General features: G+C 42.1%; 1 protein-coding gene across 1 annotated transcript; it reads left to right on the forward strand.

Moving 5' to 3' along the window:
* The first annotated feature begins 574 nt into the window (after positions 1 to 574).
* On the forward strand, positions 575 to 3,500 carry LOC127686469 (vomeronasal secretory protein 2-like). The gene is given in 6 exon segments (XM_052184681.1): positions 575 to 667; positions 1,125 to 1,255; positions 1,483 to 1,553; positions 2,365 to 2,499; positions 3,168 to 3,269; positions 3,466 to 3,500. Coding segments are annotated over 6 exon segments (567 nt in total).
* Positions 3,501 to 16,059: the final 12,559 nt, after the last annotated feature.

A 16,059-nucleotide genomic window follows, 5' to 3' on the forward strand; every position in this document is an offset into this window, starting at 1 on the left:
AAGCAGTTCGGGTGACTGTGGCCTGAGTGTGGCTTGGGGCCTCTTAGAGGGGCTACTTCAGTTGACCCAACAGTGACCCTATACATATCTATTTTGGGCCTTCCAGCCATGAGAAACAGTGAATTGGGATCCCCAAAACAGAGTTGGGCATTGGAAATCGGCAGAGCTATGCATGGTAGAGAAGCCAAGTCCCTTTCGGAGGAGCAGAGAAGACTAGGGAACTAAGACTGTGTTAAACATGAGAGAAAGGCTGATGGAGAAGGGAGGGCTGGCCCTCCCTTTCTGGCCCAGAATGTAGACTGTGTTCCCACCCCAAACCTGAGTCATTCAATCTCTTTGGACTCCTTCATGAGTAGCACACTTAGATGGTGATGACATCAAAGAACTTTAGTCTCAAGGTGGCAGTGAATAATCAAGATGTCCTAAAAGTAACAATATTCACCCCTATGACAAATGGCCGAGAGGGCTGTGGCCAGTGTCATTTTTGGCCATAAAGGGCATTCTCTGAGGAGCCAACACAGTGTCATTGTGTCATGCTTACTGCCTGCTTTGTCTGAGAGGACACAGCCTGAACATGAAGAGCCTGCTCCTGACGGTCACACTATTTGGCCTAATGGTGAGTCTGTAGACCCACGGTTACCTTCCCTTCATCTCAGAAGAAGATAAAGTGAGGCATGAAGGGGTAGACAACAAGTGTGTATTGAAGGTTTGACTTTCAGACAGTGCCTGAGGACCAGAGCCAGTGACCATGAGGGTCTCAGTCCTCTGAGTCTGAGCAGAGAATGCTGTTTTCCAGCACACAGGGGCCTCCTGGTCCACAGACTTGGACCAGGGAAGGATTCATAAATAATGACACCCAGAACCATAAAGTGTCATTTGACGGGACCTCTATGTGTTTCTTCCTGGAATCCTAACAGTTTTCAGCATTTGGAGACAGTAAAAGTCCATTTAAACTGGACAACCATGTGTAATTCTAGTTGTATGGAACATGGTGTTGGACAGTGGAACCTAGACACCTCGGGGGAGCATCTTGTGCCCAGAAATATGTATACAGACTGCACAATTGTAGACAAATTAAATAAGACTTGGGGAGGAGAAAGTATGGGCTTAGGACTCTGCTCCAGCTCTCAGGTGTCTGGTTCATAAAAGCCACAGTGAGTCAAAGAAGAGAGATGGAGGTGAAAACTCTGGTTGCATTTGCTATTAGATTTACATGCCCAGAAGAAGGAACCTTGGAGATAAGCCACACTATCATGTGAGTATTCCATATGCATCCTTTCATCTTTCCTCTCCTCTGTGTTTTGGCTATTGATGGCAGAAAAGCCCATACCTATAAGGGGCCATAGTCTTCACATGCTGAAACTTAGGAGGGCTTAACATGGGATTTCAGAGGTCATTGTGCTAAGGCTGAGGAACCAGGTTGCCCGAGTAGAGCACAGATGTGTTCAGAAAGAGACTGCAGGTTGGTTTCCTGTTTTCCAGATCTGAGGGAGAGTGCATTAAATTAGGAATCCATACGCAGAAAACAGAGGAGCCTGGTCAATACAGTGCCTGTGAGTCCATGTTTCATTGTCTCCTCCTTTTGTTGTCATAAACCACTATAATCAACACTGCTTAGGGGAGAATGGGTTCTATTTAGGTCCCAGTTCAAGCACATTCCATAGTGATGGGATAGTCTAGGCAACTGAAGCAGGAAGCATCTACTCATATTACACCATAGTCCGAAGAGATTAGTGAATGCATTCATACTAGTGCTCAGATGGTTTCCATAATTTTACAAAGTCCAGGATCTGCTGCCCACAGTGTTCCTGACCTCAATTAAGATGAATCTTCCACAATAAATTAACATAACCAATATTATACTCACTGTCATACCCCACTGAAGACTTCCCATGTGATTCTAGATTATGTGGATTTCTTAGTCAACATGGTACCCCTGAACGCAAGTGACTATAGGTTCCAAAGCAAGATTCCTGGTTAGAGTGCTCCTGGCCTGCTTACTTTTCAGGAAGGTCTACCAGTTAATTCCCAGGTGCTTTCAGAAATCATTCAAGTTCATGGAAGAGACCTTGCTTCTTTCTAAATATTACTATCCACTGTCCAATAGGGAATCTGAAGCTTAGAAAACAGGCCAGAGTAGCTGCTAGAAGGCTAGTCAGTCAAAGCCTTATTCTTCCCTGACACATATGGCCATGTATTCATAGCTGAGGATAACAGCTTTCCATGAGGATCCTCTGTCTTGTGATGATGTCATGGAAAGGCTCGGAGCTAGCTGACCATATGGTTGCTCATAGGTTAGTATTGAAACCTTCTAGATTGTTCCTTAATGTGGGATGAACGTTCTCTTTGAAAAAGACATTACAGATCCATTACTCTTTAATCTGCAGTTTTTGGGCTGTAATCTCTTCTACATCTATGAACTTCCAGTGAAGGACCATTACATTGTATACACTGAAAGCCATCTGTTTCAGAAAATATCCCAATTGGGACACCTTATAGGTGAGGAACATCAGACATCCAACCTCCTGCTCATGTTCCCTATGACCATTAGCTATTTGAATGCCCAGCAACTACATCCAGGCACTGGGAAGTCTAAAGCCTCTGTCATGTCCTTTAGTAGTTGTGCATAGGCCACCATGTGGTCAGTATAAATGCTTTGAAATGGTAAGTCTTGGTCTGTACAGAGTTTTCAGTGACATGATCAGATGTGAACTTGAGCACTGAGCACTAGGGCAGAATTTTTATTGACTTATACATATCTTGTCTTGGAGGTCTCAGGTTTCATGTCAGGAAATTCTCATTGAAAGGCTATGTTCTAACAGAAATCTTTTTTGGGCAATGCTGCCCTCCTTCCCGGGACAGGAGACAGACTTCCTTGAAACAGTTTCCTATTGGTTAGACTGATGCTTCTTGGGTGCTTAGGATATCACCTATAGGTTTGCTCATACTGCGTGACCCTATATTTCAGTTATATACGCTTCCTGTTTACAAACTCCCCAACCACCATGCATTTTGCACCTCCACATTCCCTCTAAAGTCTCCGTCCCTCTCGTTTCCATATAGTTCAGGTTGAAAATCTGGTTCTGGGAAGTCTTTTCTTTGTGTCAGTGGATTCTAATAGGGCTCTGTAGTCATACTATTTCTGCTTATCTGGCCTCTGCTCACAGGAAAGTATCCAGAAGAAAATCTGGAGGCCTTGGAAATATTTCAGCAATTCATACAACACAAAGGATTTCTCCAAGAAAACATCAATGTGCCTGAGCAGAGGGGTAAGAGGGTTCTCTGTTCAGCTCCTCCTAATGATGTCTTATTTCCCCCATGATACAGGGCTTCTTATATAATCATGTGTTTTTACAAGCAGGCTACTTTTTGTGATCTTAATCATTGAGCCATCCAAGCTGCAGATTTAATCTGGGTCTTCAGCCTAGACACTCTCTTATATTTGACCTTTTCTTGCTTTTACAGAACGGTGTATTCCCATACATGACAGTGGTAAGTGATGCTCTGAAGAAACACTGAGAAAACTCGGATTCTGCTGTTCCATGGTGAATGCTTTTATCTGTTGTTAACCCATCTCCAAACATCTCACTCAGGAGGGAATGTGCTTAGCCAGGAAGCAGTGACCACTTCAAATGTAATTTTGTGAATACTTAGAAATTCTGTCATTTATTTTCCTTGAGTTCCTCCTATACAGTGGAGTGCCTTAAGTACCCACAAAATTGTTTAGGGATCTAAAAGGACAAGGAAGTTAGTATACTTATAACCTGTGTTATATCCTGTGGCCCAGGCTTGATCCCAAAGGCTTGATGAATGGAAAATCTTTAATAGGCATGCATCTCCTAAGTAGCGACTTTCTGACAGCTATTGCCATGATATGGGAAGGGATCTCTCAATTGTGTGTCTCTCTCTGTCACAGCCCACTAGGACCACAACTACTGAGACAGATTTGCCAGTAGGACACGGCCATGACCTCAGTGGACTACTCTTCCCCCTGGACAATACTTCACTGAGCTGCATTCCCCAACTTGAGTTCCACTTCTTCCTTAAATTGTACTGCCCTCTGGACTTCCTAACCTCCTAATTTCCTTTTTAACTTTTGCTCTGAGAGTAATCTGAACCCAATAAAATATTTAGCAGTTTTTCTGGGTTCATTGTGTATGTGGCAAGCCTTCTTAGTTCAAAGTGTTAAGGAGATATTAGGATTAGCAGATATGAGACACCCAATAGCTTGGCAACCAATAGTTCTCTAGAGCTATGTGATATATTGGTAGTTCAATGATGGTCATCCAATACTAAATAGCTCCAGAAAATATCTGACACTGGATGAGGATAATTTGGGTAGCCACTCAGTCGAATAAGACTGTTTAATGGCTCCCAGATATGTTCAGGTCCCAACAGAGATATTGTTGCATTCAGGAACTTCGTGGAAACCTGGGAGTGGCCTAGCTTTAAATCGCCTAGGAGCAGTGGCAGTCACAGAGCAGGGAAGATTACCAGACATTCCTCATCGTGCTCCTAAATGGTAGACCTACATGCAGCACTTAAGGTATTTTACTCACCTTGGCTTTTCTGTAATTGGTCAGTATCTGAGGTCTGTGCTAAAACACCCCAGGTACATGCTGGGAGCACCGTGACGGAGGGCTGGGCCAGTTCTATGAATGATTGATCGAGATAGATGAGAGAGTGGAACTATCCCAGTGGAACATGGATTCCTGGAGGGTAAGTTGTGACATCATTTTTTCCTCTGAAGTTACAATGGCTCTCATGTACCCATTAGCAATACCCCTTCAGCCCAACTCCCATGTTTTTTTTGCCCTTTCCTTGCCTCTCACCACTGGACCTGGTCACCTGGAAATAGAATCAACCCTTTAGGTATCTATTGGAACCTTATGCAGCAGGGGCAAGTGGTAGAGAAACGATATCCAGAAAATTAGAAAATTAATGGGCACTATGTTTGTCTCTAGTATAAAAAAATCCAAGTGTATTACAGAATAATCAAAGACCTCCGTGTAAGAATATAAGAAAGAAGTAAAAGTATTTTACTGAACTTGGGATAAAAAGTGAATTTCATGGTATCAAAGCATAGGGTGAAAATTTTTACATGCAAAGTAGATATGACTGCACTGCAGTAGATATCACACTTTTAAAGTTAGTGTTTGTGCCTGGTACAGTAATGTACACATTTAATCTAAGCATTTGGGAAAAGAGTAAGGAAGATCTCTGTGAGTTTGAGACTAGTTTGGTCTACAAGGGGAGTTCCAGGACAGCCAGGATTATCTAGGGAGACTATGTCTCAAAACAACCCTAAGTATTACATTTGTCCAATATAAGTGATTTTTCATTGCATGTCTGTTTCCATGAATTTCAATGCATTTTGCATTTTAGTCTGTTTTGCATGCAGTTTTGTCACCTAGATATTTCTCTGACTCATAAACATATTATCCCCTCAATTTGACCTACAGAGGTGCCTCCAGATTACCCCCTGGTACCTGTGCTAAGTTGTATGACTTTCCTGAAGATAATGTCAGGGTCTATTTATTCTACATTGTGCAAAGATAATATAGAAAGAATCTGTCTCACCCATGTCTAGTCAGCTGGGTTACAGAATGTTCTAGAACAGTGTGAGAAGATAGTTTGAGAGTGTGCATGACTCAGGAGGCTATATTTTCAAAGCACCTTGGACACTGGTGATGCCTCATTCAAGATGAATAGTTTGGTCTCCCTCCACCAATTCTATGCAGCTCCACCAAAGAGTCTGCTTTCTCCTTGCATCACTAATGGTTTATATAATCTTGGTGATACGGAAGGGTTTTGAATCATATAAATTTGTGCATATTGAGGACCTCCTGCAATTCTCTCCATAATGGAATATTTCAACCCAAAAGAAATAAATACATAGCACTCAATCAAATCATATAGCTCTTACATTCTTTCTGTTGTCTTCTCTGAAATTCATTAAGGCTTTGTAGGAAGTGGAATAGAAGACCATTCTTTTTCATTTATAGTAAGTTACATATTCTAAATAATTTGGTAATGTATCAGTTTCTACAGTGACCAGTACCAACTGCAAGGAAAAAACATTCACTTAGTGACTGAAGCTGAGCATAATAGTTATCTATTTGCATAAACACAAACAATTAGAAGAGGAAAATAATTATTTTAACAAAACAAGAGCAATAATCAAACCACTGAGATTTTGACCTTTGTAGCCAGAAGTTTTTACCCTTGCTCACTGAACTGAACAAGAGTTCCCTTCTGTAGAGTGATATCTTTCAATTTGAAAGTAATTGACTTTACTCATCACAGAATTGCCACTACAGTACCACCAAAGAAATGTTGCCTCACCTATTAGAAATGAAGCACAAGTTGTATACAATGAAGCAGGGCAGCAGGTAATAATTCTCCTCTGTCTGCATACACAGCACATATGTGGTACATAAGGGGGATCTCTCTGCAATGTTCCTCCAGCCTGATTTCTCCAGGTTTGCAGCCACAGTATTTAGGGTCTTCAGAAATAGTTTTATTCTCTGCTGCTAATATGTGACCATCACCAATACAGCCTTTATGGTCTGTGGGGGCACTTGTGATCTTCTCCCTACAGACTTGGGAGCAGAACTGGGATTCTTGGTTATCATTTTTTAAAATTTTTATTGGTTACTTTACTTATTTACATTTCAAATGTTATCTTCTTTCCCAGTTTCTCCTCCACAAATCCCCTATCCCCTCCCCATCTTCCCGCTTCTATGAGAGTGCTCTAATACACACCCAAGCACCTGCCCCACCACCCTAGCATTCCCTACACTGGGGCATCTAGTCTTCAAAGGACCAAGAGACTCCCCTCCCATTTTTTAACTCCTAAGATTCTGTTTCCCTCACACCTCAGGGTCATAGACAAACACTACCTTAGAGTAAAAGGCTGGAAGACAATTTTACAAGCAAATGGTCTCAGGAAACAAACTGGAGTAGCCATTTTAATATCAGATAAAATTGACTTTCAACCCAAAGTCATCAAAAGAGACTCTGAGGGACACTTCTTGCTGGTCAAAGGAAAAATACAACAAGAAGAACTCTCAATCCTGAACATCTATGCTCCAAATGCAAGGGCACCCTCTTTCATAAAAGAAACTTTATTAAAACTCAAAGCACACATTGCACCTAACACAATAATTGTGGGTGACTTCAACACTGCACTTTCCTCAATGGACCGATCAGGAAAACAGAAACTAAACAAGGACACAATGAAACTAATTGAAGCTTTGGACCAATTAGATTTAACTGATATATATAGAACATTCTATCCTAAAACAAAAGAATATACCTTTTTTTCAGCACCTCATGGTACCTTCTCCAAAATCGACCATATAATTGGTCACAAGACAGACCTCAACAAATATAAGAAGATAGAATTAATCCCATGCCTCCTATCTGATCACTATGGAATAAAAGTGGTCTTCAATAGCAACAGAAACAACAGAAAACCCACATACACGTGGAAATTGAACAATACTCTACTCAATGATACCTTGGTCAAGGAAGAAATAAAGAAAGAAATTAAAGACTTTTTAGAACACAATGAAAATGAAAACACAACATACCCAAATCTATGGGACACAATGAAAGCAGTGCTAAGAGGAAAACTCATAGCCCTGAGTGCCTCCAAAAAGAAAATGGAGAGAGCATACATTACCAACTTAATGACACACCTGAAAGCCCTAGAACAAAAAGAAGCTATTTCACCCAGGAGGAGTAGAAGGCAGGAAATCATCAAACTCAGGGCCGAAATCAATCAAGTAGAAACAAAGAGAACCATACAAAAAATCAACAAAACCAGGAGCTGGTTCTTTGAGAAAATCAACAAGATAGAAAAACCCTTAGCCAGACTGACCAAAGGGCACAGAGAAAGTATCCAAATTAACAAACTTAGAAATGAAAAGGGAGACATAACAACAGAAACTGAGGAAATCCAAAAAATCATCAGATCCTACTACAAGAGCCTGTACTCAACACAACTGGAGAATCTGGAGGAAATGGACAATTTCCTTGACAGATACCAAATACCAAAATTAAATCAGGACCAACTAGACCATCTAAACAATCCCATAATGCCTAAAGCTGCTAGCTCTTAATGAAGCATTTTAGTCATTAGGGAAATGCAAATCAAAACAACCCTGAGATTTCATCTTACACCAGTAAGAATGGCTAAGATTAAAAATTCAGGAGACAGCAGGTGTTGGAGAGGGTGCGGAGAAAGAGGAACACTCCTCCACTGCTGGTGGGGTTGCAAATTGGTACAACCACTCTGGAAATCAGTCTGGCGGTTCCTCCGAAAACTGGGCACCTCACTTCCAGAAGATCCTGCTATACCACTCCTGGGCATATACCCAGAGGATTCCCCACCATGTAATAAGGATACATGCTCTACTATGTTCATAGCAGCCCTATTTATAATTGCCAGATGCTGGAAAGAACCCAGGTATCCCTCAACAGAAGAGTGGATACAAAAAATGTGGTATATCTACACAATGGAGTACTATTCAGCCATTAGAAACAATGAATTCATGAAATTCTTAGGCAAATGGATGGAGCTAGAGAACATCATACTAAGTGAGGTAACCCAGACTCAAAAGGTGAATCATGCTATGCACTCACTAATAAGTGGTTATTAACCTAGAAAACTGGAATACCCAAAACATAATCCACACATCAAATGAGATACAAGAAGAAAGCAGGAGTGGTCCCTTGTTCTGGAAAGACTCAGTGAAACAGTATTTGGCAAAACCAGAACGGGGAACTGGGAAGGGGTGGGAGGGAGGACAGGGGAAGAGAAGGGGGCTTACGGGACTTTCGGGGAGTGGGGGGGTAGAAAAGGGGAAATCATTTGAAATGTAAATAAATTATATCGAATAAAAAAAAAGAAAAAAAAGATTCTGTTTCCCTGACCATATATGTGTGTGTGTGTGTGTGTGTGTGTGTGTGTGTGTGTGTGTGTGTGCACTCTATTGAATCTGCTCAGAAGGAGACCAGAGCCTGACATTAGTGTCTCTCTTAATCTCACTTTACATCATTTTCATGAGTCAGTTTCCTTCAGCAAACCTGGAATATGGAGTTTTAGCTAGACTAGCTACACAACAAACACAAAGGATCTCTGAGTTGGATTTGGGGCTATTGTTGGGACCCAGCTGCTGAGTGGTTGGTGAGGGCAATAGAGGTCTTCAGGGTCCTTATGAGCCTACTGTAGAGGGGAAAAGAGGGCACAGGAGCCAGGGTTCTAAAGAAAGAGGGCACATTGAGGAAATCCTCCAAGGAGACTGACTGTGCCTTAATGAGTCAGGTCTCTTCTCAATCACTACAGTTTTCTCAGCTCCATTCATCAGCATAGAATATCTAAGTAACACTTGCTTTCACATCTCTGGTGGCAGTATCTGACTAATCAAAGCTATTCTTCAGCTCCAGCTTGCCATATACCATGAATTAGTACTTCCATACATCACAGAATGGCAAAGGTACTTGCTTCCCTCTGAATTTTCACAAGGCAGTCCTTCATCATGTGCCATGTTCCCAAAGTTCTTTCCTTCCCATCTCTCACAGAAGAGGCATGGAATCCTGGTTAGCCAATGGCTTTTCCACACCAAAGTTCCAAAGCCAAAAAAAATACATGTCAAAACACATGATCAAGTGTGTCACAGGAATTTCCATTTTCTGGTACCAAGATCTGTCTTAATTGCTATTCTACTTCTGTGATAAAACACCAAGACTCAGGCAAGCTATGTAAGGAAGGGGCTCCTTTGGACTTAGAGTTTCTGAGGGATAAGGATCCTGATGGTCTCCAACCTTCATGACAAGGAGTTTTTAAAGCAGGTTACCATGGTAATAAAAATGGTCAAGAGCTCACATCTCAAACTACAACAGAAAACACAGCTAGAAATTTCAAATTCCAGGTGACTTTTAAAATAACAAAGCCTGTCCCTCAATGACATACTTCCAGGAACAAGTCCATAACTCTTACACCTACACAAAAGGTCCATACACTGGGAGCTAAGTAGCCAAAATATCTGAGCCTATGAAGGTCATTGTCACTCAAATCTTCATATATAGTGAAATAACCCCAGGAAAATAAGGAAATTAAAATGCAAAGAACATGAAAATCTTGCCACCCAGAATCTGAGCAGTGTGGGCAACTGACTTAGTATCCCTGAGGAAAAAAAGAGGGGAGAGATGGATGAGGAGACACACAGAGAGAAAGAGAGACAGACAGAGAGACAGAGACAGATGGAGACAGAGGTGGAGGAGAGACAGAGACAATGAAAGACAGAAAGAGAAACAGAGAGTGGCACAGTGAAAGAGAAAAAAAGAAGCTCGGAATACCCAAAATATAATTCATAGACCAGATGAATCTCAAGAAGAAGGAAGACCAAAGTATGAATACTTCGATTCTTCTTAGAAGAAGAAACAAAATACCCATGGGAGGAGATACAGAGACAAAATGTGGAGAAGAGACCGAAGGAAAGGCCATCCAGAGACTTTTCCACCTGAGGATCCATCCCATGTACAGTCACCAAACCCAGACACTATTGTGTATGCCAACAGTGCTTGCTGACAGGAGCCTGATTTAGCTGTCTCCTGAGAGACTCTGCCAGTACCTGACAAATACAGAGCTGGATGCTCTCAGCCAATTATTGGACTGAACACGGGTGTCCAATGAAGAAGCTAGAGAACGTATTGAAGGAGCTGAAGGGGTTTGCAGCCCTATAGGAGGAACAACAATATGAACCAGCCAGTACATCCAGAGCTCCCAGGGACTAAACCACCAACCAAAGAGTACACATGGAGGGACCCATGTCTCCAGCTGCATATGTAGCAGACTTGGCCTTGTTGGACATCAGTGAGAGGAGAGGCCCTAGGTTCTGTGTAGGCTCGATGCCCCAGTATAGGGAATACCAGGACAGGGAAGCGGGAGTGGGTGGGTCAGTGAGAAGGGGTGGGGGATGGGATAGAAGGTTTTTATAGGGGATAACATTTGAAATGTAAACAAAGAAAATATATAATAAAAACGACATAGAAGAAAAGAAAGAACAGTCTCACAACTTTCTTCATTATTCTTCAAAAAATTAGAGACAGTCTAATGTAGTTAAACTCAATTTTCATATTAGGATCTCATTGAAATTTTTATCTTCCTGTCTCTACCTCACAAATGATGGGATTAGTGTGTGTGGCACTACACCAGACTTCAGTTTTACTATTACTAACTTCTGTATTTACTGATTATTCTAGCACAGGACAAGCCTTGGCCTCACTATTGTACGTTGTACACAAAAAGAAGCAGCAACCAGCACTGGAGGCAGGAATACATGAATCAGGATGCCTGGACCTGTGTTTCAAAAGCACAAGGGAACCAAAAGTGTTGTTCATCAGCATCTTCAAGGATCCTCCACTTCTTTTACTAACCAGTCATGATTCAGATCATCTTTATTCTGGAATGGAGTATCCAGAATAATCAACTTATTGCCTTAAAATCAAGGGAGTCTATTGAGAAACAGTCTCTAGTAATCAATATGCAGCTGAAATTGCAGAGATATTGATTTTCAGCACATCTCATCCTAGGCTGCAGTTTCTGGCCTGATATTCTTGGTGAAGCTATTAAGATCCCCCTGTCTATAAGTGTCATGTAAAATTGTCATCTGCAGTGGGGCATCTAGGATTCAGCAGCATCTAGAAGACGACCGTGCTGAGGCTCACATTTGAGGGTGATGAAGAGTGCTATCGGAAGGGGTGAGACAGGAGATGTGAACATGTGGGAGTCTTCAAGATACACCACAGAATGAAATGGCAGCACTCGGAGAAATGCCCTAAGCTATGGATCGCTGTCAACAGGGCACACTTTCTCCTACCTTACCATCTCATTATGTTGTCTATCCTGGGTTGATCACAGGCCACCTGCTCTTTTAACTGCTGCAGACATCTACCACCTGAAGTCTCCACATTGTGCCCTGCCTCAGTCACATGGCACTGACTGAAAGCCATGTCTCATCAACCCTTTATAGATTCTCTCATTGCTTTATCTTTTATGTGTAGTTGGCAGAAGTCAGCTCACTGGGACAGAGAGAAAGACAGGTGGGTGATAGGAGTGCAGAAGTTTCCCATCATACGAGACATGTGATTCATTAATTGTCAATTGCCTGTAGCTCTTTTTCTCTTTGCTTTTTAGAAAAGGGTGGATTTACATATAGCATTGTTGGAAACATAACAATAAACAGAAAAATCCTTGGCACTCTACCAAAGGAGACTCCAATTTCTCATTTTTCTTTGGATCAGAAGAGCACAGGCCCCACCTTTTTTGCATTTGGGACGACAGACTTCCTGCTCAGTAGCACCAATGAATGCTGGGGTCAAAGCATAGGTCATATGAGCATGCCAGCAAGAGGCAAGGCTTGTCGGAGAGTTCTCATTAATATTGTTTGTAGATATGTGGAGCTCTTAAACCTGGGTTCATGTAGAAATAAAGATGCCATTGTAGGGCCAGCATCTGTTTACAGAGTCTCTGCCAGCTGGATCTCAGTTCAGAACATTGAGGGCCAAGAAGTACAGAACAGGGAGGAAGGAAGTTCCTTTTGGTGTGGGAGCTGTCCTGAGTCAGTAGAAAGGGCAGCCAGGGCAGCTTGTCCAGGAGTCTGAATGCGAGAGGGCCAAGACCTCCTTGTTTTACTCTTGCCATTTTTATTCAAAGGCGATTAGATCTGGGGTCACTTTGGTGGTCTGTCGGTGTTCAGATATAATAGAGCGTAACTTAGGCCATAAGGTGTATAAAAGGACTCAATTTGTGAAGAGGGTGAGAGGCTCCACCAGTCTGTTCAGCTGCCTCTCAGATATTCAAAACAGGAGAGGCTCCAAAATCCTTTGTCAAAGTTGATGTCCCTGAGCTCACACAGGTGGAAAACTCTCACATATCCTTTAGAGAATGCATAATCATGACTCCCTGACTTGTAGCTACAGCTTTTTCTGGCTTCAGGATAAAATTGTAACACAGAGGCATCACCGCCATAATTGTCAGGAGCTTATAATGTAACAAAGAAGGTAGGTTTTGCATAAAGGTGAAGAACTGAGAAACCTAAGAGTAACAAAGATAGCATAATTATCCTGGTGTACAGAATGCAGTTCAAGTAATGTGGCCTTCAGTAAGACTTAGAGGTGCAATTTCAGGTGATCCTGAATGATCACACAATGACCATACCCACATCTGGCATGGACCTGCTAGGTCTGAGCATCAGTGAGATGGGATTCTAGCATAAAACATTGGCTCTGGGAAACAGCAGGACTGTGAATGGTGGAGAAGCCAAGTTCTTTCCTGTGCAAGAGGAACCAATTAATGACCTTTCAGACAATGTGGTTTGGGCAGCCATGTCTATCTGAAACATTAGATCAGGGATAGTGATGGCAAAGAAACGAACTCAGCCCTGCCTTACTAGCCTAGATCTGAAAATGTATTCCTATCACACACCAGAGTCACTCATCCTCTCTGGAATCTTTCATGAGTACCACCATTGATTTGTATACGCATGGCAGATCTTCTATCTGGAGGTGACAGTGAATGACCAATAGGTCCCAATGGCAACAAAATTCAACCCTATGAAGAATGTGGATTTAACCATAACAGATACCCAGGAGTGATGTGGCCAATGTCACTTGTGGCAATAAAGGTCATCCTCTGAGGAGCCAATACGTGGCATATGTCGTGTCATTGACTTTTCTGAGAGCAATAGTCTTAATATGAAGAGCCAACTCCTGACTGCCACATTGTTTCTCTGCATGGCTACTCTTCAGGGGCAGAATGACCTGTTTTTCCTCTCAGAAGAAAAGAAAGTGATGTAGGGAAGGATGGTGGTTAGTTGTATTTGGAAGGCTTGAGTGATGGTCAATGCCCAAGGACCAGAGATAGCACTCATGAGGGTTTCAGTCTGAGTCTGAGCAATGATTTCTGTTTTCTGGCACATTGGAACCTACTGCCCCACAGAGTTGGAACAGGGGATGGTTTCTGAAAGCCAGAAAATGTCACTTGGTAGAACATTATGTTTTTGTTCCTAGTATCCTAGGTGTGTTTACCTTTGTATACAGTCACATTGTGCTTCTACTGGACCAGCCAATGTAGTTGTAACACATGAATGTGATTGAAAGTGGAACCTCACTGACTCTGGGCTGCAACTTGGGCCCAGGTATACATACACATTTAGGCTTCACACCCATGGAATATCTAATGAAGACGTGTGTGGGTTAAAAATGGTGGCCTGAGAGGTTTGACTGTGCCCACCCCACACTACTGCAAGCTGTGGGAAGCTACAGGACTCCACTTCAGGGGTGGAGAGGCATAGTCTGAGGTCTCTGGGGAACCTGAAGAGGCCGGCTCGTGGGTCTCTGGGTCTCATGGAGGCCAAGGAAGGCAGGTTCTTCTGGGGCCCTTCTCTTCCTTTCACAGAGAACACATGCAATATTGCTGCCAAGCTATAACTGGTCCAGTAAAGAGACAGGGGTAGATGGGATGACATTTCACAGTACACATCTCAGGGCAACTTGGCCTGGCCTTCAGTAACCTTCTCCAAACTCTGACTCAAGGTATTCTGAGTCTTGTCTTCAAAGGTTCCTGCTTGCTAAAAATTTGGTAAGGTGTTCCAGACAGGAGCTGTATGCATTTTGTATGTGAATAATGTGCCCAGTAAAAGAATAATGATGCAAAAAAAGAACAGACAACTTCTCTGGCAACTTATGTGGGGGATAGGAAGGTCTTCCCCTCCTTGTGTCTGAAATTTATGACAGTGGAATTTGTTTTTCCCATTCTTGAATATTAGTTGTGGGCTCAGGTCCCCTCTGTCCCTAGAGGACTTAGAAACCAGCATAATTGTTTCTTAGAGAAACTGGAGAACTCTTCATATATTCTGCCCTCCACATGATAAGAGAAGAGGGAAAAAAAGAACAAACAAAACAAGGCCAGAACACTAGATAGGCTTGGTAGTAGAAACCAATATTGACAAATTATGCCATAGATTGACCCAGCCGGGGGAGTCACGACCGAGGGAAAACCAGGGCTTTGGTATTTAGGAAGGCACACGTGTGGCGAGATAATGACAGACAGACATACCAGAGAGCGGTTTGAATCTGTTGCAATTTTACTTTTTAGTCAGGCATATTTATAGTATATTGAGGAACAGATCGAGGTTGGCACACCTCTAGAAACACTCAAACAATTGCTAAACAAGGTACATTTCCATCTTAATTAGAACAGCAAGTAGACATGACATGATGCCCATAGGAACTCTTACTCTGTGAATCATGATCAAAAGCAAACTATGATCATGAACCTCAGACATATGGTATTCGATTCTAACTTGTGGTTACTTATTAAAGTTGTGTTAATAATCAACAGGAGAACTTGGGCCTTCAGACCAATTTTATGCTTAAAGCCTTCTTCTGTCATCAAAAGTCAAAATGCTTTAAAAATGAGCACATATACATTACAAGAGCCCTCTATATGGCCCTGAACAGCAAACACCAATGTGGTCTGGCTCAAGCTAATCTATGTCCATAATCTCAAGAAAATTATAGGACCTTCTAACCTTCAATGTTTTTATCCATCTATTACCTTCTTATCTATAAGTACCTGTATAAAGCAATAGCTCATCAGTAGTCCTATACTTTTTCATAGTGTATTCTTCCTGCTATAAACTATTCATCATTACCTTTGCTAAGGCTAATGATAAAGACGGACCCTGTTAAAAAGCATTCCAAGACTTTCTTTCACTAAGGTTCAACATGAGTTCATTGAGTTTAGGACTGGAAGCAGTAGACGTAATCACCACATCCTTTTTTTCTTTCCACCGGAATACCAAGTTCTCCTTTATCAATTAACCAGCTTATAGGCTGGGATCGTACTGTATAAAGAATTAAGAATAGGAAGAAGAAAGACACAGTGCAGAACCCATAACCCAGGAAGTGCAATATCCTTGGAGAATATCAAGGCTCTTTCCAAGGCCAGAGGTGGGCACACTGCCAGGGACCTCCAGAGAGCCTAGC

Source organism: Apodemus sylvaticus, chromosome 5 (genome assembly GCF_947179515.1).
Source record: "Apodemus sylvaticus chromosome 5, mApoSyl1.1, whole genome shotgun sequence".
In the NCBI taxonomy this organism is placed as follows: Eukaryota; Metazoa; Chordata; class Mammalia; order Rodentia; family Muridae; genus Apodemus; species Apodemus sylvaticus.